Raw genomic sequence first — 26370 nt, 5'->3', positions numbered from 1 at the left:
CCCCGGGGCGGCCGTCGTCGAGTCCCCACGCTTGCATCACCCTGGGCCCCACCAGTTGAGGGTGAGTTTTGTGCTCGAATCTTAGAGAAGTTGAACAGGGTCCGTTGAAGTTTACCGTGAGGAGGATTGGCGTTGTAGAGTGAGGGGTCGATCGCGAGGTTGGACTTTTTTGAAAGGGGGATGGGAGGACGGGGGTGGAGGGTTGGGGGGTGCAGGTGAGGGGGGAGGAGTTGAAGGTGGATGCGTCGGTGGAGGCGAGGGCGGCGGTGTTTTTGAGGGCGGCGGTGGGGGTGGAGGTTAGCGTGTTTGGTGAGTTGTCTTTGGAGTTGTTGAGGGGTTGGAGATGGTGGTGCTGGTTGTCATGTTGTGAGGCCCCTTGGACCATGGCTGATCGAACTGTGATGATACAGAGAGCGGGTTTGCGGCCGAGTTGAGAGCGGATGCTCCGACGCTATCGGCCACGCTGAAGGCGGTGACTTGTGAGTACATCCCTTGGTGTTTCCTGGTTGGTCTCGGAGACACTGACAGCGACAGCGTCGAACTGCACCGTGTGCGGGGAGTTCCAGAGTGGGCTGCAAGGGAGCCTGAACTTTGGAACATCAATCGGTGCTAGTCTGACCAAGAAGGTCGCCGGGACTGAGACACCATTATGGAGCCTTAACTTCGCTGTCAGTTGAGAGGATCTGTTCGATGCAAGAAAACTGGCACGAAAGATCTGACTTTCTCTTCATCCCTCTCCCCTTCCGTCTTGCTATTGTACAATGAGGCCGTTGACTCGCTAACTATCACTCCAGGAAGCTCACACTCCAGCAATTGCGGAATTCTGTTCAGGCTTTGGACCTCAGGGCACGTGTTCAGAGCAGCATAATCCATTAGACCGGAACGGGACGGTGACGAAACGGCGTTTCCCTTTGCCTTACCGTAAGAAGCACCAAGCGTAGGAAGTTCGTGCTCAGCACCCCGGCGCTCACATGCTGTTCGGCCTACCTGTAGTTGTCGTACCAAATTTTGAAGCACTGTCAATATTCCTTACAATTTGGTCCAGTTCTGATGGTACTGTCCGTGACTGTTCAACGGGAGGTGGCTCGTCAATGGCGATGTGAAGGGGTGCCAAGATGGACACCCCTGGGTTGAGCTGAACGCCGGTCAGCCACCAAGGCAGAAAATCTCATGGCACCAGCAGCTCTGCTACCACAATTATGTGGTTTCTGGTAACAATCCAGCCGCCGAGGCCTCCCTACACTCCCTTCAACCCGCCACGCTCGGACATGGGCGCTACAAACACCATTCAGCACCCACCAAAACATCATTGCAACACATCCCTGGCAACCATGTGGAAAAGAAAACTCCTCAAAAGCGGCACAGTCAGATCTTCGGTGCATCTGACCGCCGCCATGTCTGCGGCCGCCGTCCCGAAGTCGCAAGAGTTCGCTGTGTCGGCGGCATCAGATAACTCGCACGCGGCGTCGGCTGCCGTTGTGGAACTCACAGAGGGGCTCGGGTTTGTGTTTAACGCCCCCGATGATGGTCTGCCTCCTGTTACTTCCGACTCCCATACTTTGTGTACTTGGTCACTGACTGCATTATGTCTCCCCAATAGACGAGGGAGACGACCTGCTACAATTCCACCTCGAAAAGCTGGGCGAAGAGGCGGCCAAGTATTGGCACAGTAGCGTCCCAGCGGAGATGGGCCGTCCATGGAGTTGGTAGGCGATCGATCCTCTTCCCTAACAAATCACTTTAGGGGCTGACAAAAGGTGCAGCTCCCATGACATGAGCAAGTTCCTGCAGGCAGCTTGCCGCTGTGCTTCACTTGTCTACGACTACCCAAGCCAGCCAACTTTCTCTAGTGGGCTAGAGCTGCAACCGATTATGCAACGCACGCCTTCTGTGACAGGAACGGTCAAAGCTACGTCAATGTGGAAGACTGTATCTGACCACCAGAAGATGACCTTGTTTGCTTCCGTCAGGGGGACGGCCAGCACGGTGGACCACGTGGTAAATTCCAACGGGGAGCCCAGGGACGTCGGTTCTCTTTTTGTACGTCGAAGACCTTACACTTGTCGACCAGTTAGGTGTTTAGGCACTAATACAAGTATCTTACTGATACGTGTGTTAGAAATTCGAAGGCATAGCAGGAACTAAAGCGCACACGGGGTTTCTGGCCTGCGCAAAGACGCTCATACCAACCCTAAAAGTGGCCATCGAACAACATGTAACGTCTGACAAACGGGTTGCTGAAGTGGTATTTACAGGGCACTCGGCAGGGGGCGCCGTTGCATCCCTCGTGTTTCTGCACTTTGTGTCTAATCCACCAGCCGAACGTCAGTCTCCCACCATTGACCCTTGGGTAGGCAGCCACTAACAGTTTATAAAGTGTCGAAAGTCAAATTCTCGCTGGTAACGTTTGGCTCGGGCCCTGTGACGGACATCAACTTGACAGACAACTGCAAACGTCTGCCTCAAGTAAACGTGGTTCTGGCGCTGGTCAACGAGTACGACCTCGTCACCCGGGCAGACAAGCCGTACCTCAACTCGCTCGTGGACCTGTACAGGTCCAGATACGGGCTTCCACCATTGCACACGCCGGCGCTCACCAGTCTCGCTGCACACGCCGGAGCAGCCGGGGTAAAGGGCATGTGGCCGCTACCCCCGCCACAGTTTCAGTTACTGGGGGACATTATCGTTTTGAAGAGTTGTGTAGGACCGGCGGGGGATGATGAGAGCGACGCCACCAAATTCGTGCATCACTCGCTTCAGCCTGTACGGCTTACCGCGGACGAGTTTGGCAGACTTTTGTTCTGCGACGTGGCGGTGCACCGCCGGGTGGTGTATCTGGAACGGATGGACATGCTTGCGAGGGTTGATGATACAGCTGGGCCAGCAGAGGGGAAAGATGTGCTTGTCAGGGAAGTGGAGGAGCTGGTAGGTATTCGTCGGGAGTAGTTTCTACGGCTCTCGAACTTGTTATAGCTTCGTTGGTATTGAAAATCCTAGATACATACTTCGAACACTGAACTTTGCACTTAAATATTGGTAGGCCGCTGCGAGACTGAAGGTTCACTGACCAAATAACCATATGCGTGGTACACAACAAACAAGGGGCGATAGAAAAAGGCTGGGGCTAGCCAGAGAAAGTTTTAGATCCTCTCCATCGGGAACCTGGGCATCTTACCCCGTGCACGTCTGGCGGCCTCAACGGCCCTGTAGTACATCACCTCCTCGCCCACTTTGTTGACGATGTCCTCCATCCCTTCCATGCCTTCTTCCCCCGCCTCCAGGACCGAGATCAGCCCCTCACAGTCCCAACACCCGCACACCCTGAACTCTGTCCCGTATCGTACCCTCCACATATCTTTCGTTGTCGCAGCCCCGTTCTGCAGCTTCCCTTTGGCGATGGAGTCGTCATGGTTGACAAACCGCCCCACCATTTTTATCGTGCCCTTTGCGTACAAGGAGCCTTGACACTGGTGCGTGTGCCAGGCCAGGTCGATGTCGAGCGTGGGGACAAACATCCTGCCGGGATAGACTCTCATCAGCTCCAGAAACTTCTCGTAGCGGCCTATACCGCGACGGAGAGTCGATGACACGAAGGGAGAGCGGATCCACAGGCGGTTGTTCATCTTGTCGATGAAGCTTGTCTGACGAATGACTGCATCTCGAAGTTGTGCAGCCAGGTCGGTTTCCGATGCACGTTTGAATTCGTCAAAGTACTTTTGTATCTCCGGGTGGCCCTCAATGGTGAACTGGGGGTCGGCTGCCGGGGCGTTCGCATCAACCGCGAGTTTCATCGCTGTTGCCCGGGGAACTGGTACGGCAAGGGGCCTTTCATTGTTTGGCTTGGTACTGTCTGTGCCGGTATTTAGATCCGGGACTGGGGGCCACCGCTCCAGAAACGCAAACAGGTCGGTTGACAGGGCTGTGTCGCTTTCAAACTTTGCGCTGGCGGTCTCTGGCAGGGTCAGGACCCAAGCGTTGGAATCGATCAGCTCGGCAACTTTCCTCCACGGCATGGCCATATTGTAGAGCGGTTTCCCGTGGAAATGCTTGAAAAAGAGAAGCGGGTTCAGCATAAGCGCGTGCCATACCATCAGCACGTCCACCGGCGGCAGGTAGAACTCTCTGGTTGTCCCCCCTGTCTCGCCTGGTTGTCTCTCTTGTAAAGTCTGGAGAGTCCTGCGCCAGACCAAAAACCGGATGACAGCAAACTCAACAAATGCAGGCCACTTTTTCTGCCGCTTCTCCCACAGCTTGGGATCTTTCAATGTTTTCTTGTCATAGTTGACGCCCGTCTTGGTTTCCCTCTCGGGAACAATGCCCATGGCGCCGTCTATCTTCTGACTCCGAAGGATCCGTTGACGGAGGACATAGAAGGTCTCCAAGAGTTCCAAGTGGGCGGCGCACTCGGAGATGGTCGGCAGTCTGAACCCCGTGGCCTTGTGGTCTGGGAAATCGGAGAAAAGGTCGGGCGACGGAATGACGGGTTGTTCGGACTTTGCCTCGGCCAATACGTACGGAAGTTTCTTGCCGCCAGTAAACGAACTGATGGTCGACTTGCCCCTGGTGTGCAGCGCCTGCATGTGGACCGGGCTGTCGAGTCCCATTTTGGCCGTCTCTGCAGTCTAAGTACCTCGGTAAGGAAGTAAGTAGGTAGGTAGACCGTACGTAGGTGGCGTGATTGTCAGAAAAGGACCTCTTTAGAAATAATTCCGGTGAATCAGCGGCGGGTGTGCTTATGGTAGACAAAATGAGAGCAAACATGATTTACTCGCGGTGTTGAGCATCTTGTGTGGCCGCCACTCAAAACGGTCGTTGGTTGGAGGCTGGAGGCTTCGAAGCTGAATCCAAATCGGGGCGGCTAAGTTAGACCGCATTCAAGTCGGGCAATCTGCCTTGCATGCCGCGGAGCCCGCGCTAGCCAGTATGTTGCATATGACTATTGCATGATGCAGACCGCCACGCGGGGCTCACAGCTTCAGCCTTCGGACCTCCTTTGCCATTGAATTTCAGTTCAAGAAGAAACGCCAAGTTGAGGTAGGTAATTTCTCACCAGACTACTTCCGTAAACACAACATACCGATGCCGACAAGATGGACGAACAAGGAACGACTGTGGTTCTGGGCGTCTACAGTGCCGTAGCTGTGCCCTCGGTGGTCTTTACTTTGATAGCACTCTGGAATAGGGAGCATTGGATTCGACAGCTTCGTATACTAGCTGCCGCGCCATACCTTATCCATGGGGTTGTTTCTGTTCATTTGTTTCATGGTATCCGACAGTCCGCCGAATTGGCATATGCGACGGACTTGCTTATCAGCGTGGGCATCAAGGCTTGTATTGTAGGTTCCATCTGGCAAATCATGGAAGCATTAAAGGACTAACACATCTAATGGCAGGGAATTCTACTACCAGTGTGGAGTTTTATCGCAGGCTACATCGCCCGCAACCGGTTGGCGGAAGACCGCAACTCAGGCCAAGTTTATACAGCGAGGAAGTCCAGCGGCTATCTCTACTTGTGTATCGTCGATGCTATCGTCATTGCGTTATTGGCTTTCTCGGTCGTTCTCGCCTACCGGTTTTTGCCACTGTCGCTTCACAGCTGCTGGGACTTGCGGGCCGAGAAAAGCACAAGAATCTTCTTCTATGTCAAAGAAGCAACGGGAGATACCAACAAGGTCGTCAGCTGCCAACGTGTATTAATGGTGCAGATCACAACCGTCCTGACCATGTAGGGGATTTCTCATTCTCCCTGTCATAGCTGAACTGGGAATACGAAATGCTAACGGCAACAGGACGATAATGATCCTTCAGGCCCTCCTCTTGATGCAGTTCGCGAGTCTGCCCGGCTTGTGCAGAGTGACCGTCATCTTCATCATTGATACCATGCGTGTTATTTTATGTCTCAACAAAACCAAACACCGCCATCACAGCATTGAGGAGAGGGACACACCGCCAGACGAACAGAAGAAGACCCTTGCGAATCTGTTTCGGAGCGACGGCGTTGCAGCTCAGCTCGTCGGCCATTTGCATTACCAAGACGTCATCAACGCGTCGTTGACTTCTAAAGCGACGCGGAACGCAGTCTTTTCCTTGTCAAAAAAGGGAAGCGGTGAGCGGGCAGAGCTGCTGGCAGTGAATGCCTGTGATGGAGGTCAGAAAGAGCAGTGCTGGGCTTGTGCGACCCTCGTCTGTCAGGCAAGTCATCTCCTTCAGTCATACTACCATCACTGAAACTAAGTAGGTGCTAACGGACAGTGGTCAGAGCTGTATGGTGTCCAAGAACAATGCAGAGGTCCCCAGAACAACAAAGCACGTGGCAGACTGCTATGCCATCTGCACCGGTTGCTACCTATTGCGCGGAGCTGGACAGCCCGCACCGCTGCTGGCGACTCTCTACCCTGAGAACCTCGCCCTGCAACGGCCGAGCTGTCCTGATTCTGCAATCGCCTTGCTACGGAGACCGGGGAAAATCCCACTGTGTTTGCACTGCGCTGCTCTTGATGATGACCAGATGACCGCCATCAGGGAGGAGAGAGAAACCAAATCACTGCGGATGGGAACCGCGTTAAGAAGGAGGATATACTGCGCGAAGTGCGCCAAAGCCCTCCCTGGAGACCGCAAGAGGTGGTGGTTGTATGACTGCGGGCCTGCAGGGCTAAAACACAGCCACGAGTGCCATTGGATCGGCCATTCCATCAAGAAGTAGCCTCATCTGAGTATAGCTATAACTACCCAAGGCCGAGAATTAGAATGTGCATTCAGCCGTCGGCAGAGATTGACCCAGTTCCACGAGTCCAAACCACAAGCGTGGGGTGGTGTGAGATAACAAGACAGGCTCAAACCTTGGTTGACCCAAATCTGCCTTGTACGCCCGATGCAATGCGGGTGGGCGGAGCACTAGCACGCCCAGGGGTGAGAGGCCGTTTTCGTTTCAGCTCGGCTCTCGTGCAGTTCTGGGTGATTGGTTGGATCAAGGTCATCACCGAATAACTTAACCTGGCAGTAACCGGGTTGCCCTTGATGATTGTGTCTTCAGCTCATGTTACGAAGCCAGCAGTCAACACGAATTTTGGTTCCCTACCCGCCGCACAAGTTGTCCCTCGGCGACGTTAACTAATGGCTTCACTCTTGTCTTGTCTCCCCCTTTCTAGCACCACAACCTCCGCATGTGTAACGTCCTCCGAATCCAGCTCCAGCCATGTGACCAACTCCGCCTCGATCCCGCGCGAAAGGATCGGCCCTGCCAATCTTCACCTCAGAGATGAGCTGCTGAAAATGTACTGGGACGGCGTACGCAGGGAGATACCGCCCATCCTGCTCACTCTGAAAAAGTGGCAACGGCAATACGCTCATGTCACTCTGCCAGTCGAAAAGGATCGGCACGTACACGGTTACGACACCTTTCTCGATGCTGTCAGCCATACCTCTCGCCGGTTTACTCACCGCTATGATTCTGCACACAGACAATCGGAAGAGGGACAGGGAGGGAAAGACAACCCGCCGTCGTACAAGGAGGCGCTGGCGGATAGGGGTTGGGATATCTTTGCAGAGTTGAAAAGCGCAAACATGAGGGGCGAGATCCGCGCCGCTCTTGCCTCTGAAGATACCTCTGAGGACACTCCAAGGATAAGGGCAAGGATGCTGCTGCAGAGTGCCCAGTTCCTCGACATCGACAAGGTCATCGAGTATCGGCCCCCAGAGAAGCTCTTTACCTTTTGGAAGCGCCCACCCACCCCTCAACTGAGCGCCCAATCGTACGACGAGACCAACATGCCCGTGTTTGCCTACCTGACCTGCTTTGACTGCCGCGCCATCATTCGTGGGTCTATGTTCCGCAGCCTCCAAGACGCAGAGATCACGGTGTGCGAGCAATGCTACAGAGACAAACACTATGGGCAGGCCTCGTTCACAAAGCTGCACAAGCAGTCGTGTCTCGAAGCTGCCGTCCCGCCAAAAGTGGCAAGTTCCATTTGCCAATGTGTTGGCGTGAAAAAGCGTGACAACACCGGAAAGACAAGGGCCCTATTTCCCATTGATGAGGCACAAGGCGGCGGCAAGCACCTCAACGAAGAAGGCAAGATAGGCAGACCGCGTTGCGGCCTATTCGAGCTGACGGAGATGGTGGCCGAGGCCAAGTATGCCGCCACCAGGCTAAAGGCAGACACGAGCCGAACGCTTAGTGATGAACGACGCGAGAGGGACGTCGAACGTCAAAAGAGAGAGGAGAAAATGGCAGCAGAGAGGGCTCGCTTCCAGTGGGGGGTTCCTAATAAACCGGCCAAGGTCAGAAACCCAAATGCGCTTCAGTTGGAGGCGACGCTTGGGGAGTTTGGGACCAGCTACGGGTTCACGACCAGCAACCACGAGGACATACCGTTCTATCTCAGGAGCATGGCCGACAACATACCCTGGGGGAATACACATCTGGCGTTACGGTTTGGGCCGTTGGTTATTGAGAATGGAGTTGCGCAGTATGTCCCGAGTCTTTCCTCCCTCATGCTCGTCATTGTGGCTTTGCAGGTGACTAACCTAAAGTTCTAAACCTAGCACCATGAGAGGTGCTCTGATTACGAGCCGTGACCCGCAGAGTCTGCAACCTTTCCATGTCCCACCCTGCAACATCCAGCATAGTCTGATCGTATCCGGCCAGAATGAGCGGCTCCTATATTCTCACAACCGGCCGCGCACCGTCAAGAGATACAAGGCCATGATGAAGCAGGTTGTTGGGGGGGCATTTTGCAACTTTTTTGACCCTGCCAGTGAAGACGAGCTCATTGATATGTTCATCGCCGAAAGTGAGCGGGTAGAGAATGAGGGCCTTTCTGTCACTGACAAAGGCAAGTTGATGGACGGCGCCGTCGAAAGGCTCATGCCCAGCTTAAAGAAGTACCTCGTCCTAAAGGTGGAAAATGTGATCGACAGTCTGGTCTCTCGATTACTGGAAGTCGATCTCAAGTGGCACCCGGAGAACAACAATTGCCAAAACTTCTGCGACGGCCTGATCGACAGGACTTTGTTCGGCCCACTAGTGTCCCCTGACAAGAAATACCTGATGTCGTTCGTCTGCCGGCCGGGCGCCTACATTAAGGAGAAAACACGATCCAAGTACGACGTGCCCAACGGACTGACAGAAGAATACCTACTCAAGTTCCACTACGGCCGACACGACGAGTCCGACATCATCGACACTCTGACCGAGTACTGGTACGACTGGGGTGCCTTCGGCGGGCCCTTGTACCCCTACCAAGACATCTTCCCCTGGGACTGCACCGAAGCCTACCAGCGATACCCCGGCGTTTGCGGCGAGTGCAACATCTCCAAGCACGTCTGGGCCTTCCCCTTCGACTCCTGGTCCATCATCTCCCTACACCTCTCCCGCAGCCGGTACCTCTACCCACGGGACAGCCACCCCGACGCCCAAAGCCCCTCCCTCCTCTCAAGTAACCACCCCAACGCTCCACCGCCCCCCACCGCCGGCACCATGAGCGACCACTCCTGGTTCCGCAACCGGCTGACCCTCCTCACCGCACAAGACGCGCTCCTCCGCGCCGCCAAAGCCATGGCCCTCTCCCCGCGCTTCCGCGAGTCCACGCTGTGGCTGCACCAGCAGGACGACGCGAGGCTGGACCGCCTCAAGCTCGGTGGCATCCACCGCGCGCAGCCCTTCTCGCACCACTTTGAGAAGGGCGCGTACCACCTGTATTTCGCCGCCGCGTGGTCGCACCTGGCGCGGGGGAGAAGGATGGAGGCATATGAGAGGCTGCGGGACTGGAGGGCGACGCGCAGGGATGTGGGGGCGGAGGGGGGTAATGATGACTCCGATAGTGGGTGTGGGGGGGTGTGGTGGGTGCGGGGTGTTTGGTTGTGGTGCGGGTGCGGCTGCGGATGGGTGTGGGGGTGAGCAGACGGGAGGGGATGTCTGCGGGACGGGGTGCGTGAGCCAGTGTGGTGGTGATGGCTGTGGAAGGAGGCGGCTGTGGTGGACGGCTTGTGGGGGGTGTGGTTGATGCTTTTGCGAGGGTTAACGATCTGAAGTACCACCTCCACTCTTGGGACTAGATGTATCTAGGAGAGGCACTAGATATATACCTGGGAATGAGGTTGTCCTGTCATGCATCTGCGATCTAATCCCGCCCCTCTCAGCATCAATCATCCGACTAGTATTTTGAGGGGCATGTGGGTAGGCAGGACACTGTTTCTATATCAACACGTTGTAGAGGCAAGTAGCGGACTGATGTGGGTGACAAATTGGCCCTGGAGATTGCCGACATATGGGCGAAGTACATGTATTGAGTCGATTTATGGGGCGGGCTTTCGGATTTGGCATTCCCAAAGACAATTGGCACGCGATTCGAACATTATTGTCTCGCCCTAGGTGCCAGGATAATGTAACTAAGGTAGTGCGTGGAAACAGGGACATCATCCCTCCCGTCAACCCCCGCGGCCTACATGTATGTATGTAGTAATAATTTTGTCCCGTTCAGGCATACTGGTACCTAGAGAAGAACTTCCACAGCAAGTAAATACCACACCTTTAATCGAGTAATACGATGGTTCTCTGTAACCCTTCCATCAGTCGGACCAGTCGGGTGGAGACTTGGGCCAGCACGCGTAGTCGACCACATCCTCCCAACGAAGCATCTGATCATCATCCGAGTCGTGCCCGTAGGTCCTTTGCGCCCATGTCCACCAATTTTTGTTCCTCCCACTATCGCCCTTCCTCCCCTGCGGAGTCCTCCAACCCTTTTTCGCCTTCACACCCCAACGCATCGCCGCCCACGCCTTCAACTGGTCCGGATTCTCCAAGCACCACAACACAAGCTCCCTCGTCGCCAGCACATCCTCCAAACTATCATGCGACTGCCCTTCCCCCCCACGAATCCGCATCCCCAATAACTCCCTACACAACTCCTCCAGCCCCGCCCACCACTTAATCTTCCTATGTACCCCACCACCCCCCGCCACGCCCCCAAACCTCCCGGACGCCTCCGCCGCCAGCACCGCCGAGTCCACCACCCGCCCATGCACAATCCCTAACGCCCTCAAGTCAAACCTCACCGCCTGCCCCACCACTACCGTCTCCCCATCCACAAACCGCAACACCGCCTCGCGCGCCCCCTCCCGCCCCGCCAACGGCTCCCCATCTCCACTGCCTGCCCTCCCCGCATCCGCGATCCGCGCCGCCCCAATCCCCGTGATCCCGCTCCGCCAGTCTTGCACCACCACCCCCGCCCCCGGCCGCACCAGCGCGTCCACCAGCACCGCCCCCGTGAAGAAATCCACCACCGACACCGCGATCGGGTAGTCCCCCGCGGATGTGCCGGCCATCTCGCAGTCGAGCACCACCGCTGCCGCTGCTGCTGTGTGGTGGTGGCGGGGCGGGTTGTTGTTGTTGTGGGGGTCGCGCGGCGGCGGGGCGATGGTGGCGGGCGGGCGGGGGTCCAGGTCGTAGCCTTCGATGGAGAGGCGCTTGCGGGTGTGGCAGCGGGCGAGGAGGAGGGGGTGGAGGGCGGTTTGTTGGGCCGGGGTCAGGGTGGTGTAGGTTATGCCGCGGTGGGTGAGGCGGGGCGGTGCGGGTGCTGTTCCTGTTGTTGCTGGTGTTGGCGTTGGTGTTGCTTGGGGAGGTTGGGGGATGGTGGCTGATGGGGGGGTAATGGAGAAAGGGGGGTTGCGCTGGCCTTGGGGTGGGGATGGTGCCGTTAATGGGGGCAGGGCCGAGTGCGCCGGTCTGCCCGATTTGCAGTATTAGGAGCTGTTGTTGGAGAACGGCGATGCGGCGGGAAAGGTCGTGGGCTAGGATGACTGCCTCGGGAGGAGGCTGGGCGGCCTGGACATGTTGAAGAGCCTGGACGGGAAGATCAAGTCGTTGTTCCGCCGAAGGGTGGAGGCGAGCCGATGAAATTGTCCATGCCTTTGGATTAGGATGAACTGGCCCCTGGGGCTTTCCGGGAAATTTGATGTGAGCCGGGGAATCTTTCTGGTGCTGCTGAAAGCTCTGTTGAGATTTGAAGACTCGGTTGCATGGTTTGCAGTAGGCATGTTGGGTAGCCTTAACATGCGCCAGGCACGCATCCTCGCTGCTGAAAGCTTTTGCACAAATGGCGCAGTGAAAGGACTTTGGAGCCTTTGGTTTCTTAGCCATGACTCTTTACTCCCATATAGACCGTGACGGAGGTGAACAATAAACCCTTATGGATGTTGGGGCCGGATTAGAGTCAGGCAAACACACATATCCTCCGAGGACGTTGACATGAGCGAGGTTAGGAGGCACCCATTTTTTCCACGTAATCCACCTAATCAAGCAAGATATCGTTGGCGCTTGTTTCATTGGCCGATGCCTCGGCTTGGGGCTGACCCGAGCGAAGCCAGGGTAACAAGGCGCTGCGGTAGGCCTCACTGCAGATAGCTCAGAATCAAGCGGTTGTCTATTAAGTATGGAGGGACGGCGGCACGCTAGCCGCTTCCGTCACCCGGGCATTTAAAGGCCAACGTTGTCATCTTTGGTATATCCACGTTTATCTTGGGTATCTTTACCTGGGTACCTACAGAGCAATACCCTCACGGCCGTTCATCCACCGGTTGGAGATTGGGGAACAAGCAACCTTGGTGCCGATGTTCAGTGGGTAAAATGAATAAGTTTGAGGAAGTTCTATATGAGCCTTCATCCACGGGTGTTACAAGATCCCTAAGGAATGTCCTCTGCAGTAATGTTTCGCCTGTACGGTAGTCATACAACAGCGCGGCTACAATTGACAGGAAGGTCGGGGCTGTTTCCGTAAAGCAAACAGCAATAGCCTCGACACGGGAAATACCTGGATTGTTCCATTTCGAGGATAACGGGGTTAGGAAAACGACGGTAAAGCCCGCTATCGACCTCTCGAAGCCTTAGGTACCTAGGTATGATTGTGAATTCGAGAAGTAGGGGGTCAGTGGGTTGATATCTGGTTCAAGGTTGGTTTCTTACGGTTACAATTGATGCAAAGTTCGCTCAAAGGACAAATTTAACTGCTGGAGAACACAAAAAGCGATACGGACATAGACAAGGAGGCGGCCACCAAAGCTCTCGTCACGAGTCGATAACGCGCAATGGGGGCTTGGGATGCGTCGAGGCGACACCACGTGCACGCAAGGAGGGAGGCCACCAACACAATAGGTACCCATTGCCTCACACATTTTATGGGACGATGCGGTGATTCCTTGGTCCGTATTGCAAAGAGTATTAACAACGCGGCAACTTTGCGGTGTGTCTCAAGTTGAGCCTAGAGGGGTGATGGACAAGCGGGCAAGACGGGCGAACAAATGGGTGTCGGAGGTGGCGGTAGTGAGGTATATGAGCATTCCGTTCCGACAGATCTCTCAACGGGAGCCGGTTTCCGTTTTGAGATCTGCGGTAATGGGAGGTCCGGATCATGACGACTCCCGTCACGAGTTGTTGACGAGCGGCCAGGTAAGCAAGGGTACGTACTATAGCCGTGCCGCCCAAGTCGGTTGCTGATGAAGGTCATTCGACACACTCGGGCGGCAACAGTTGAATATTCCCCAACATCCGGACCTAAACCCGTCGTTTGGCGGCCCAGGGCCCGAGTTGGGGCCTCCGACGCCCGCGCCTCAACCCTGCACTGTTTTGAGCCAACGGCACGAAAGACCTCCCAACCCAAGCATGACCTTACCCAGATTAGTTCAAACTCCAAGTTTTAGATACCATTTTCAACAACCAACAGGTCAAGGTCGAGCCCCTAAGCTGAAAATCCGACACTGGAAGACACTGCAGTCACCTAGAACATGGATGGTGGGTGATATTCAAGGTTATTTTGGGAACCAACCTGCGATTTTAGGGCCTGGGCCTGCTGAAACCCTCTTTCATTGTGTCTTTTACGCGCAGCAATGCTCCCAGCCGCGTGGGCAATGTGCCAACACCCCAAACACTTGCACATGTAACCACATGCAACCTACCTGTCGACAAATGGAGTCCCGAGGCGCACCCTTAACCACCGCCACAATCATGCCAGGCCGCTACGAAAGGCCTAGCTAGCCCGGACCTGAGAGCAGGTTGTTTCTGGATTTTTCTAGAGCCGTTGGTTTCACTCACTTCCCTGTGTGCAGAAACCACGTGCTCGTCTAGAATACGTATTAAGTGTGCGCTAATCAACTTGGAACCCCCATTATCGATGTACCTTGTCCATTGTCATCTCTCTTCTCCTGGATCACTCATCAGCCTGTATCCCCTTTGCTAACCCTTCCCACTTCTGTATGCCCGTGTATCTTTTGATAATCATATCCTTTGGTCTGTAACCTCTGGGTTACGTATTATTCGGTCTGTGTTGTCCCATGCCGTCTTCCCACTTGACCAACTTCAATGTGTCCAAGGGCAATATGCAATTCCCTGGATCAAGTCATGGGTGCGACAAAGGGGCTGATGAGACAAAACATCCTTTTCTTACACTACTACCTGTCACAAAGCTCTGCTCGGGGCTCCACCTGTATAAGGTACTTGCGAAGACGAAGAATCGGAAAATAGAAATCTTACGGCGGGATACATGTTTTCAGAGTCCATATCCCAGTTCCCTGTCTCTCTTTGATTCTTATACATACACACCCCCAGGCCATTTGAATTCATGGTTGAAGAGGCCGGATGACCGGGATTTTCCCCTCAAATGTCTCCGCAGTGCTCTCGAAAACATCCTCAATTGGGGTGACCAGGCTGTACCCCATATGCAGCTTACTACATCTATTAGGCTGTTGTCTACTAAACAACAGCCTAACGACTCTTCTATCCTCCCCCCAAACGCCTGGATTTAACTACTTACGTTGTTGATCAAATTCAACCGAATTGACGGATCTGGCTGAGGAAAAAGGAGGTGCGGTAATCGAGGAAGGGGGCGCCCGTCGATGCGCCGTCTCGTCCTCTGAATGTTGTTCCGTCAGAACACGCCGCGCACACACATGTCCCATGAACAACGAACAACGGGTGGCAATGGAAATGGCCTCGACCCCGTTATCCTCTAGGGTTGTTCATGGCCTGTGTTTTTGTTCTTTAAGCCCAAATCCATTGTCCCGTAGTGTGATGTTCAAAGCTCTAGGGCCACGGATGGACATATCTAAAGCCCCCGACCTCCGTTGACTCGTTTGCCGTTATCTTGAATGTCAACCATCTGTGTCTGCCTCGACTCCTCTTGGGCAGGTAACTATCTTCCTGTTCTCCCTGCCCCTTTTTGTTCCATGCTGATTCAATTTGTTTAGAGTTTCTTCCACTTCTTGCTTTGTCTTTTGGCTGTCTGAGCCAACCCTCTATTATCCGCTTCATCCGCCGACGCAGCCATGTCTAACTCTCAGCCAATATGGAACAAGCAGATAACGCTGTACGTTCTCAACGGGCAAGTGCTGCCGCGGCTTCCGAAACCTGAGGTGCGTGTGACCTTCAAGGGGACAGCGTGTATCCCAAAAAACTTCCCACGCCTCGAGAGGTACCTGGACACTCTTGAACGGATAGCAAAGCCGGTTGCTGAGGAAAATGGCTGGGACGAAGTTAAAATTAGGTATGTAATTGTTTATCCGCTTTTTGCCCCTTTTCTATTCCTCCCTGGTCACGAAGCTAACAACGATCAAGCTCTGCTATCCATAACACCACGACCAAAGGTACCCACAAATGGGGACAAACCACAATTCTCGCCTGGTGCGAGGCACACATCACCGCCAAGATGATATCCTGGAGACTCAACCATATCCTTACCATGCCATCTGATCCCAACATTCCAAGCCCGCAGAAGTTTGAGGAAATAAAGCAATACATGCTCCCTGCCGGCTTCCCCTTCTACGTCCTGGAGGTCAGAGGGCTGAGCAGGAAGTCTAAAAGGATGCTCACCCCCAACAAAAGATATGACAGCAATCACAAGACATGGGTAAGCCGGTCTGCACGTGGAGTTGGAGAACGAAGGCGAGTAAGGTAACGGCAGCGGCCCAGTGACCTCCAGCAATTTCAAGGACAAGTTGTCAAAGACGCCAAATTGATCGCCCCGGCTGTGGCATCATCGTGGGCTCACGGCATGAACGAAAATAGGAGGTATTCTGGGTCACGTTGGAGAGGAAATGCCGTCGGTGCGCTCCATCTTGGATACCGAGTTTGAGACAACCTCCTCACTTAGCCAATGGCTACTCAGGGAGGCGCAGGTGCCCTGCCCTTTACACATGGGAATCAATCAGGCAATTTGATCACTGCTTCTGAGTCCTCAGTATCTGTGACCTGCGCTGCACTACATGCCTGCACTCTGGCTGTTGGATTTCCAACAGGATGTGGATCCCTTGTTCGTATTCGTATTCGCGGCGGGTTACACATCCCCGACATATCCACCTGCCACACAAAAGACCAAGCAACAAGATACCCAATCAATACATATACTCATACATCTCTCTTCTCATTTCCGTGATATCTACTAAAAACTCTTTTTCCACATTTTCTCTCGCAGAACTCTCTTCCATGCTCCGCTTGTATGTACTTTCCCCCCAACAATACACACGATGTCACCCGCGCTTCACCCCGTGTCCCCTTTTCAACTCACAGTTCACCCGTTTCCATCTCCAACTCATAACTCCTGCGCCTACGAAAGGGGTCCCTCCTCGGCCAAAAACGCCCTAGTTTTTATCGGCGGACTCACCACCGGCCCGCATGCGACGAACCTCACCGTCCTAGCAAAGGCCCTAGAACAGTCCGCCTTAGACTACTCACTCTGGGAATTCCACATGCGGAGCTCGTACTCTGGTTTCGGATACTCCAGTATTGCCAACGATGTCGAGGATACAGCTGCGCTGGTGAAGTATCTCCGCGGCATTGGCAAGGATAAAATCGTCCTGATGGGCGCATCGACTGGTACGCGTGGCCCAGTCTCGTTCACACGACAAAGGTCCAAGCCCACCTACATCTCCAGGCTGCCAGGACTGCCTCGAATACACCGACCGCAACAAGTACCAGACGCCTCCAGTGGACGGCTACATCCTCACCAGCCCAGTCTCAGACCGCGAGTCTATCGTCCTATTCATGTCCCCCGAGGAATCCGCCAAGAGCCTCCAGGTGGCTAAGGACATGATCGCGGACGGCCGAAAAGACGAACCAATGCCAAAGCAACACCTCCCGTTCGTCTTCACGACGCCAGTCACCGCCTACAGATGGCACTCGCTCGCCGCCAAAGGGTACGTACACCCCCCCAAAACCAACCAACCAAATCCCAACCTCCCCCCACCACCCATCCACCCATCCACCCATCCACTCCCACCCCAACACCCAACAAAACTAACTCCCCCCCCTCGCAGCGGCGACGAAGATTACCTCTCCTCGGACCTCCCCCCCCGCCACCCTCGCGGCGACGTTCGGCCGGCTCGACAAGCCCGTGCTGATCCTGCCCGCGGGCGACGACGAGATGGTGCCGCCCGGGGTGGACAGGCAGGCACTGCTGGAGAGTTGGGTGGCGGCGTGCAGGCCCGGCGTGGTCAGCGACTTGTCGGGGTTTGTGCCGGGCGCGGATCATGCGCTGGCGAACGCTGGGGCGTGGGAGTGGGTGGCGCGGAGGGTGGAGGGGTTTTTGGAGGGGGTTTGAGATGGAAGGTGGAGGGACAGAGGTGGGGAGGGAGGGGGATATGTCACGTGTGCGAAGATACTTTGGAGTGGTGGGGATGGCTGGGTTCGTGTGTGCCGGGTTCGTACTTGGTAGATGATATATATGCATTGGTTTGGTGCGCTGAATATGCTGGCCGACTACCTGTCCGTGCTGAACTATCCGCAATCAATCCCTTCTAACCAACACATCCATACCATATCTCATCCTCTTTGCTAACCACAAAAAGCCGGCAACTCGTCTTCACACGGCAGCTCCTCCATCCTAGGCCCCTCCCTCAACAAACACGTACAGGATCCGCCACGGCGCCGGCTGATCCAGTAACGCGAGGGTGGGTGCTGGTTGACTGCGTCGTAGACCGGGTCCTCGATCGACTGCGGCACGGGGTAGAGCGATATGTTCCATTCCTGGCAGCGGCTCAGGGCCTGCTGCCAGGGCATGGGGGTTGGCATGTAGCGGACGGTAGAAGTTTGGGCGAGGGCGGGTGAGGCGAGGAGGATGGTGAGAATCGCGGTGAGTTGCATGGTAACTGGGATTGTGGAATTGGGGGGTACCGCGGTGCGTGTTTTGGGGGTCAGGAGCTTAGTTGACGAGGTAGGTGGCTAATGGAATGGATGGCGGTTGATGGGCAGGTGTTCAAGAACGGACAAACAAGTCGGTCAGGTCCAGTCACAGCAAAGTTTAACTCTAAAGGGGCAAACTTCTGAGACTTTAAGAACCTCTGCTGAACTTTTCCTGACCCGCCTCACCACCGAGCCGGCGACCGAGTGCAGGGAGGGTTACATCCCGGCGAGAAGTTGTCCCGACGATGTGCCTTCATGCGATAAGCAAACTCAAGACGACGAGCCTAACCCATCCGGTTCCATCCAAACTCTCCTCTGGGTCCGTCAGACCATATCACTCCGCGGAGTCTGCAGTTCCGGAGTCAACCTAAATAGTAAGCTCCGAGTGAGAGAGCCGTCTCCAAGCATGCTTGGCGTCCAGCGGGGCCTTTCCTTATGCGCCCGACACCAGACGGCCCCCAGTAAGAGTGATTTGATGGCCTAGCCTAGAGAAAGTCCGCGGTGGATATGTAACGATGGGCTGGGATGTTGGTTGGGTTGCGCTCCGTGTGGGACCCGCCATCAGATCGACAACTTTATTCTGTCCACCACACACATACCGACGTTGCCGCGATGTTGTTGCTTTCACGCTATTCCCAAGAATTCGGGATGGGGTCTCAAGGTATCAGTTAGTATTACATGATACTCGAAAGCCCGGAATAAAGGTTGAGGCGACGCCAATATTTTTAACGCCGATGCCGGTGCGGTCGACGGTATCGCCATGTCTCTGCCCTAGCTCCGTTGATCCTTTTGTGCGGCCACGACGTCACCTCGTCATACCATCTTCGAGTCCACCCGCAAATTCGCGTCGGTCGCCGAAAGTCGCGGTTTTGATCGGCAGATCGGGTCCTGCGTGGACGGGTACTGTAGCCGTAGCCGAATCCGGCGCACCGCTCAGTGGCTAATCCCGGCACTGGTTACAAGAACAGGGAGGGGCCAGTATTGTTAATACACGCCGAACCCTCCTTGAAATGTCAGTATGCGAAAGTGGTAAAGCAGTCACAATTGATGGTGTCGGTGAGCTGCGGAAGATTTCAATCCCGACACCCGCCTCAAGTACCGACTCCATTACGACCGCGACCGAGGTTGCGGTGGCTGTGGGGAAGGCGTCGTGGGACAAGGGTGGGGTCGTCGATGACGGGATCGTGGGCGTTGCCGACGGCAAATGACATCCAGTCAACCACTCAAAAGCCATGTACGCCCTCAAAAAGGCGTTCTCTGGAACAGGAACATCACCCTTGCATTCTTCCCGACTCATTCAGAAGTTAAGCACGTCAACCATGTCCCGCCCAGTCAAGGTCGCCGTCCTCGACGATTACCAAGGCATCTCCGAGCCCAAGTTCAAGGCCCTAGATGCCTCCAAGTACGATGTCTCTTTCTTCAAGGACACGCTGCCCCCATACAACCACCCGAATACGACCCAATATGCCAAAGACAAACTAGTCACCCGCCTCGAGCCCTTCACCGTAATCTGTATAATCCCTTCTCGATTCTCACCTCTGTCCTCCCCACCCGCACCCCCAATCCCAAACTAACCACCCCAACCAGCCACCATGCGCGAACGCACCCCCTTCCCCCGCGATCTCATCTCGCGCCTGCCCAACCTCCGGCTCCTCCTCACAACCGGCAACCGCAACCTAGCCCTAGACCTCGAGGCGCTACGGGCACGCGGGATCCCCGTGGTCGGGACCGGCCACCGCGCGCCCGCTTCCGGCGGGCCGCCCCTCGCGGACAGCACGACGGAGCACTGCGTGGCGCTGGTGCTGGCCGCGGCGCGCAACCTGGCGCAGGACGACGCCGCGGTCAAGGCTGGCGCGTGGCAGACCGCCCCCGCCGTGAGCCTGCGCGGCAAGGTGTTTGGCGTCGCGGGACTGGGCCGTCTGGGCGCCGCCGTCGCGAGGATCATGAGTGTCGGGTTTGGCATGCGTGTCGTCGCGTGGAGCGAGAACCTCACGCAGGCGCGCGCGGATGAGAAGGCGAGGGAGGCGGGCTTGCCGGTGGAGGATGCTGAGGGGCGGAAGACGTTCGCGGTCGTGGGAAAGGAGGAGTTGTTCCGGTCGGCGGATGTTGTGAGCTTGCATTTGGTGTTGTCGGATCGCTCGCGGGGGATTGTGGCCGCGGCGGATTTGGAGCTGATGAAGCCGACGGCTATCTTGGTCAATACGTCGAGAGGCCCGCTGGTGGTGGAGAAGGACTTGCTGGGTGTGCTGGAGAAGGGCGGGATCCGGGCCGCGGCGCTGGATGTGTTTGATCTGGAGCCACTGCCCCTCGATAGTCGGTGGAGGACGACAAAATGGGGTCAGGATGGGCGGAGCCGGGTGTTGCTGACGCCGCATATGGGATATGTCGAAGAGGCCACGCTGAATTCGTGGTATGACCAACAGGTTGAGACTCTCCAGCAGTGGGAGAAAGGCGAGGAGCTGGCACAGCGACTGTGCTAATGAGATGGAAGCTCCCGTCACAAATTATTGCCTGCTAGCTCAATAAAGGATACCTAAGGAGCCTCAGCATGAAATGAATCGAGCAGAAGGCTCGTGGCTTTTCCAGTGGGCACTTGGATACAAACAAGGAATGCAAAGGGGCGGGCCCATTCACAGCATCTTTATTTTTTCACCCGATTTTAACATCTTGCACATAACACAATATTGCACTTTGTGGATGCCAAAGGTGAATTTCCTCTCGCCTTGGAAATCAGGAGTTAACAAAGCACCTGCTCTTACCTCTTTGTTCCCGTTCCTTCCAAGTTCAAATTTCGTCCCGTTCCAGAATGCACAACTTCTTGTATTTGGCTGCCTGGTTCGAATCACTCACTTGTAAAATACACAACCGACCGCGTTCCTTTCCATGATAAGACGCGTCCTCTCCAATCCCAACCATTCCTGTCAACTCCTCTCCTCCAACCACCCACCCGACAAGATATTCTCACCTCTTCCGCCCTTGAGTTTAATTCCTCGCATCGCTTCGCAGCCCTATTACCGACTACATATTGGAAAAGTGACTGGTAATCTGCACGCCCTCATTTCAGAAACATTGGGAGTTCATGCAGTCCGCCATGGCCGAGCCTGGAGTCAAACCGGAAGCCGGTGAACCGAGTACCTCACCGGCGCTCCCCGAGGTACAGCCAAAGCCCGACGAGCAAGCTATTTTATCCCTAATCAAAGAAGTGAAACAAGAACTCCAAGGTAAGTTGTCCCATGGTTCCAGGGTTGGGCCTCACTAACTATCAACAGGGATCACGGGGCCTGGCACCACCCATCAAACCACAAATCAGGCTCCCTCGTGTTTGTCTTCCCCCTCGGTTTTGTTTGAAACTTTACTGACTAATTCAGACGACCCAAGAGAGATCAATAGGACTCGCTTCCCGCGCGCCCTCTACAAAACACCCTCAGCTCCTCGTGCGGACACCAGCCGTGGCCCCGGAAGTTCCGAAGCCAATACTTCTCACCGCTCGCGGGGTTCTTCTGCTCAGATTCAGAGCAGCCCGTTAAGTTCTTCCAGAGATCGCCTCATGGAAGTACAACTACGCCTCCGTCGGGAACGCGATGCCCGCACCGGCCCCCGTGGCCCGACCGGGGCCGGGGCTGGGCAACTAACCGCGTCGAGGGGCGGTCGAGGCACAGGCAGGCCAGATCTGTATCCGGCGCCCGGCTGGCAAACCTCTGCCAATAGCAATTCTTATAGACCCTATCGCAATGGCCAATCTGGCCCTTATTCGAGTGTTGTGGAGCGCCTATCGAGAGAGTGCCAGATGCGCCATTTCAACCTGGAGTGGCAATTTCAAACGTTTCGAAGCGGAAAATTCACATGCCACGTGAAGCTGCGCGATTATATCGTTATGGGCAACGGGGAGTACAAATGCAGACAGACCGCAAAGGCGGCAGTCGCCCGCAGAGCTCTCGCCGTTGTTCAAGCTTGGCCTCTCGATAGTTACTGGCCGGAGCCAACTTATATGCCGGCCAGATCACAAGCCCATATGGAAGTATTTCGGGAGGGCCGGAGCGGTCCGATCGTAAAACAAGAGGGCCCCTCCCTGATGAGCGCCCCGGGCCATGGTGCCTTGACAGTCATGGCTCCCGAGCGCATGCGATCCGAACAGCAGGCCGCCGTACTCGGCCAAATGGGTAGAGCCATGGGCATTCCGGCCCCCGAGTCGTCAAGGACCAATTTGGAGGCGACGCAGGCATTTCTTGAGGGCGTGGCTGTGGGCACTCGTCTCGCTGGCGCAGGCGTCTCGGGGTTCTCTATGCGGGACAGATCCCGGTCACCGGCCAACTTCGGGCGCCCCTCCCCGAGCGCCTACCGGGCCCGTTCATCGACTCGCGAGAATGGGAGGCTGAACTCGTATCCACAAAACCGCCGGCCGGCTATGTCTCCTAGCCGCTTGCCTGCTCGTGAGCATGGTAGGCTGACCCCGCCCTCTGTGCACGACCGGTGGGTGCATGACCGATACCGGGATGATAGCCGGCCTACGCGCAACTAGGAAGGTGGCGAGGCGGAGACAGCTTGGGCCGGATTGTGGCCCACCAACATGTAACAATTGCAAGGCCCCTTGGGATGTCAGGCCTAAGTCATCATAGCTATCGCTGTTGTTATGTTGGGAAGGGAGTGGTGTATCGTCCCCTGGGATGACACCAGGATGGATATCTACGGGACATCAACAGGCGTATCGCAAGGCTGGGCACTTAGTCCAGCCTCATGAACAGCAGCGGTGTATCAGATTTGTAGGACAATCCAGCAACTGCGTCTCCCCATCGTGTGATAAAAATGTTCCCATAACAAGCCACTCTTCCCATCATCCTAGAAATACAACACCCCCCTAAACCCTCCCACCGCAACATCACAGCTTGCTCGGCATCCGCGTCGCTCCATCCAACCGAATCACCACCCCATTCAACATGACATTCTCAATCGCCTGCCGCACCAACGAGGCAAACTCCTCCGGCTGGCCCGGCCGCGCGGGGAACTCCATCGCCTTCTTCAGCCCCACGCGCACCTTCTCCGACATATGCGCCGTCATATTCGACTCGAACATGCTCGGCGCGATCGTAACCACGCGAATCCCAAACCGCGCCAAATCCCGCGCCATCGGCAGCGTCATGGCCGCCACGGCCCCCTTGCTCGCCGCGTACGCCACCTGGCCCATCTGCCCCTCAAACGCCGCCGCGCTCGACACCATCACCACCACCCCGCGCTCCCCATCCGGCCCCTCCCCCGGGCCCCGCCCCAAGATACGGCAGCACCTGCCGCACCAGATCCAACGTCCCCGCAGATTCACCCCCAGCACAAAATCCACCTGCCTCCAGCCCCACCGGCTGCAAGTCCCGGTCCAGCACCAGCCCGGGCAGCCCCACCCCCGCCGCGAGGGATCACCCCGCCCAGCGGCTTGCCGCTTTGGGTCGCCCAGGCGGCCGCCGCTGTCACGGCCGAGGTGATGCTGCTGGTCGAGGTCACGTCGCAGGGGAGGAAGAGAGCGTGCGCGGCGCCGAGTTCTTGCACCAGCGCGGAGCCCTGTTCCGAGTTCATGTCGAGGATGGCCGCGTGGCCGCCGAGTGAGCAGATGTCACGGGCGCAGGCGCGGCCGAGGCCCGAGGCGCTGGGGTGAGGGTTAGTGAAGGCGTTGGGGGGGTTAGGGGGTGGGTTTGGTGAGGGGGGTAGGGTAGGGAGGTTGGGGGCTGGTGGTTAAAGTAGGTAAGGAAGGAGGAAGTTGGGGGTTGATGGGGATTGGGATAGGGAAGTGGTGGTGGTGGTGGTGGTGGTGGTGGTAGTGGTGAGCTTGGGGAGCTTACCCGCCGGAGATGATAAAGGTTCGGCCTGATATCTTCATTTTGGGGGTCTGTGGTGTGTAAAGTGAAGTGTTGGGTTTGGGGGTGAGATTCACAGTTCAGTGGTGTGTCGTTGTTAAAGTGCATGCGCATGCTCCTGCCGGGATGTGCCGTTCAATGGCCGGGTCCAATGCCGCCCATCCCCACTGCCGATATGGGGAAATGCATGGGATACCTCGGCTGCAAGTCAGACCCCGGTTTCTCATGCAGGGTGCGGTGTAATCTATACGTAAATTACGTGCTCTTTCGGAATGATACTCGGGATGGAGTTTGAGATTGGTAAGAACCGCGCCACATGTTGTTGGTTGGCTGCGCTGCCTGTGACGGGCCCCACAAGTTACTGGGACTCGGGTCCCTTGTCATGCAGGCAGGCCCCGACGGCATCCACTCAGATAACACTTGAGCAACATCACGACGACGAGCAATTAGGAGAGACCATGACATAACGCGCCGCGAAGAACCGAGAACGATAGGCGCACCACCCACGGAGAGCAGCGACCGACAACCGATACTCGACCACCCGCGCGCATCATTACCTCAAGACCAAACCCAATAAACAAACCCTTATCGATCACGCATGAGCGGCTTCGAGCTACCGGGCATGACGCGCCCGCGGGGGTCGTCGGCCGCCAGCGACGACAGCGCGGGCACGGTGCGAGAACAAGAGCTGGGGAGCATGTACGATTACCTGGCAAAGATAATATTGGTAGGACCGAGTGGGACAGGCAAGTGAGTGGCCATCGCACCGGCACTCCCGGCATCAACTGACAGAACCCAGATCCTGTCTCCTACATCGCTTCGTCAAAAATGAGTGGCAGGTCCTTGCCTCGTCGACTCTAGGCGTAGAGTTTGCAACCAAAATCGTCAAAGTCGGCTCGGGGTCACGGAGGCGGCGGATAAAGCTGCAGGTACTTATACTCTCCACCCCCTCCCAACACTTGAACCCCAGATTTCAAACCCCAGACCTTCGGCCCGTCAACCACAGCTAACAACCCTCCCTCTCCCCACAGCTCTGGGACACGGCAGGAACAGAACGCTTCCGATCAGTATCACGATCCTACTACCGCGGCGCGGCGGGGGTGGTGCTCATCTACGACGTGACGTCGTACTCGTCGTTCCGCGACCTGCAGCCGTTCCTCAACGACGCGCGGGCGATCGCGTCGCGCAACCTCTCGCTGCTGCTGGTCGGCAACAAGCTCGACATCTCGGGCGACCCGCTCGTCGACACGGGCGTGCCGCCCCCCACCCCCGGCGGGAGCATCAGCTCGTCCACCGCCCCCTCGTACGCCAGCACCCCCGTCCCGTCGTCGTCTTACTCGTCCACCTCCACCATCCATCCGGGCTTCGGCGCCCAGCTGCGCGCTACTGTTGCACCTGACGGCCGCGAGGTCTCCACCGCTGAGGCGAGTCGTTGGGCTAGCACCGTGCAGATCCCCGTCACGATGGAAGTCAGTGCCCGCAGTGGCGAGGGCGTGGATGAGGTTTTTGGGCGCCTGGCGAGGATGATTCTGACCAAGATTGAGCTGGGCGAGATCGACCCCGATGATTTGGAGAGTGGGGTCCAGTATGGGGATTCCGGCGCGATGTGGAATACCGAGGCCAGCGACGGGGGCAGTATCAAGAGCACGATGACAGGGGATGATGTTGGGCGGAGGAGGAGAAAGGGGAGAGGGGCTGGGCAGGGGTTGAGGGAGTGGGAGGAGGTGTTTACATTGACCGCGAGGAGGCGGAATCGGGGGTGTTGTTGAGGATGCGGCTGCTTGATGATACCATATTTTACTTAATATTGGCCGGCTGGGCGTAATGGAGGAGGCTTGGGGACGTTGTAGTCGGCCTGTGGGTTTAGCGGCGGCTTGGTCTTCTATGCAGGGAGTTGGCCGGAGATAGACGGTGCTTTCGGAGACCCGGATAATGAACTAACTTTTACTTTGGTCGCGAATGACGGCGGGGTGGGGCTTATCAGGAGAAAGAGAAGCCCCAGTATACTTCCTACAAGTATATAAGCAAAGGAACGGTGATCCAAGTATAAGGTATCACTGCTTCCTTGAGCGTACCTAAGCAAATTCGCCGCACTCTCTTCATTTATGCATTCAACACTGAGGATACCGATGACCGAACCCCGTGGACCCGGGTGGCTGAGTGAGGACTTGAGACAACTGTAAGACCATTACGAAATGACGTGAATAATAGTAAAGAAAATAAAGCACAGGTATCAGGCAGAAATTGGGGTGGCTCTTGCGGTGCTATAAGCTCTCCCGATGCCCTCAAGGTTCTCAACACAAAGAAAAAAAGAGAATAGAAAAGAAAGAAGAATAAGAACTGGTGAAGGGACGAGCTAGAGCA

General features: G+C 56.1%; 10 protein-coding genes across 10 annotated transcripts in view; 7 read left to right on the top strand and 3 right to left on the bottom strand.

Annotated features, from left to right (window-relative positions):
- Window positions 1-3067, top strand: part of CHGG_01974 (uncharacterized protein) — a gene marked incomplete at both ends in the record, with an annotated part of 4677 nt that extends 1610 nt beyond the window's left edge. The window contains 8 exons of the mRNA XM_001221194.1: window positions 177-309; window positions 411-567; window positions 1081-1211; window positions 1601-1706; window positions 1779-2040; window positions 2120-2324; window positions 2444-2925; window positions 3041-3067. Coding sequence (XP_001221195.1) covers window positions 177-309; window positions 411-567; window positions 1081-1211; window positions 1601-1706; window positions 1779-2040; window positions 2120-2324; window positions 2444-2925; window positions 3041-3067 — 1503 coding nt within the window. The remainder of the gene's footprint in view (window positions 1-176; window positions 310-410; window positions 568-1080; window positions 1212-1600; window positions 1707-1778; window positions 2041-2119; window positions 2325-2443; window positions 2926-3040) is intronic.
- A 230-nt stretch (window positions 3068-3297) lies between these two features.
- On the bottom strand, window positions 3298-4604 carry CHGG_01973 (uncharacterized protein; the record flags this gene model as incomplete). Its single annotated transcript, XM_001221193.1, has 2 exons — window positions 3298-3321; window positions 3429-4604. The coding sequence occupies 2 exons, from the start codon at window positions 4602-4604 to the stop codon at window positions 3298-3300; spliced, it is 1200 nt and encodes a 399-aa protein (XP_001221194.1).
- A 1192-nt stretch (window positions 4605-5796) lies between these two features.
- On the top strand, window positions 5797-9898 carry CHGG_01972 (uncharacterized protein; the record flags this gene model as incomplete). Its single annotated transcript, XM_001221192.1, has 4 exons — window positions 5797-6050; window positions 6253-6699; window positions 7149-8468; window positions 8545-9898. 4 exons carry the CDS (start codon window positions 5797-5799, stop codon window positions 9896-9898), a joined length of 3375 nt encoding a protein of 1124 aa, XP_001221193.1.
- A 671-nt stretch (window positions 9899-10569) lies between these two features.
- CHGG_01971 (uncharacterized protein) lies at window positions 10570-12036 on the bottom strand (the record flags this gene model as incomplete). The annotated part of the gene is made up of 2 exons (XM_001221191.1): window positions 10570-11725; window positions 11831-12036. 2 exons carry the CDS (start codon window positions 12034-12036, stop codon window positions 10570-10572), a joined length of 1362 nt encoding a protein of 453 aa, XP_001221192.1.
- A 3659-nt stretch (window positions 12037-15695) lies between these two features.
- CHGG_01970 (uncharacterized protein) lies at window positions 15696-16121 on the top strand (the record flags this gene model as incomplete). The annotated part of the gene is made up of 2 exons (XM_001221190.1): window positions 15696-15896; window positions 15969-16121. The coding sequence occupies 2 exons, from the start codon at window positions 15696-15698 to the stop codon at window positions 16119-16121; spliced, it is 354 nt and encodes a 117-aa protein (XP_001221191.1).
- A 391-nt stretch (window positions 16122-16512) lies between these two features.
- CHGG_01969 (uncharacterized protein) lies at window positions 16513-17927 on the top strand (the record flags this gene model as incomplete). The annotated part of the gene is made up of 4 exons (XM_001221189.1): window positions 16513-16861; window positions 16920-17181; window positions 17302-17669; window positions 17833-17927. The coding sequence occupies 4 exons, from the start codon at window positions 16513-16515 to the stop codon at window positions 17925-17927; spliced, it is 1074 nt and encodes a 357-aa protein (XP_001221190.1).
- A 1558-nt stretch (window positions 17928-19485) lies between these two features.
- On the top strand, window positions 19486-20646 carry CHGG_01968 (uncharacterized protein; the record flags this gene model as incomplete). The annotated part of the gene is made up of 2 exons (XM_001221188.1): window positions 19486-19678; window positions 19754-20646. 2 exons carry the CDS (start codon window positions 19486-19488, stop codon window positions 20644-20646), a joined length of 1086 nt encoding a protein of 361 aa, XP_001221189.1.
- Window positions 20647-21257: 611 nt separating this feature from the next.
- CHGG_01967 (uncharacterized protein) lies at window positions 21258-22685 on the top strand (the record flags this gene model as incomplete). The annotated part of the gene is made up of 2 exons (XM_001221187.1): window positions 21258-21387; window positions 21535-22685. 2 exons carry the CDS (start codon window positions 21258-21260, stop codon window positions 22683-22685), a joined length of 1281 nt encoding a protein of 426 aa, XP_001221188.1.
- A 357-nt stretch (window positions 22686-23042) lies between these two features.
- On the bottom strand, window positions 23043-24029 carry CHGG_01966 (uncharacterized protein; the record flags this gene model as incomplete). Its single annotated transcript, XM_001221186.1, has 3 exons — window positions 23043-23642; window positions 23702-23798; window positions 23992-24029. The coding sequence occupies 3 exons, from the start codon at window positions 24027-24029 to the stop codon at window positions 23043-23045; spliced, it is 735 nt and encodes a 244-aa protein (XP_001221187.1).
- Window positions 24030-24604: 575 nt separating this feature from the next.
- CHGG_01965 (uncharacterized protein) lies at window positions 24605-25775 on the top strand (the record flags this gene model as incomplete). The annotated part of the gene is made up of 3 exons (XM_001221185.1): window positions 24605-24756; window positions 24806-24935; window positions 25038-25775. The coding sequence occupies 3 exons, from the start codon at window positions 24605-24607 to the stop codon at window positions 25773-25775; spliced, it is 1020 nt and encodes a 339-aa protein (XP_001221186.1).
- Window positions 25776-26370: the final 595 nt, after the last annotated feature.

This window comes from Chaetomium globosum, genomic scaffold (genome assembly GCF_000143365.1).
Source record: "Chaetomium globosum CBS 148.51 scaffold_1 genomic scaffold, whole genome shotgun sequence".
Classification (NCBI taxonomy): domain Eukaryota; kingdom Fungi; phylum Ascomycota; class Sordariomycetes; order Sordariales; family Chaetomiaceae; genus Chaetomium; species Chaetomium globosum.
The sequence above is the reverse complement of the archived record's forward strand: the minus strand, read 5'-3'. Positions and strand labels throughout refer to the sequence as shown.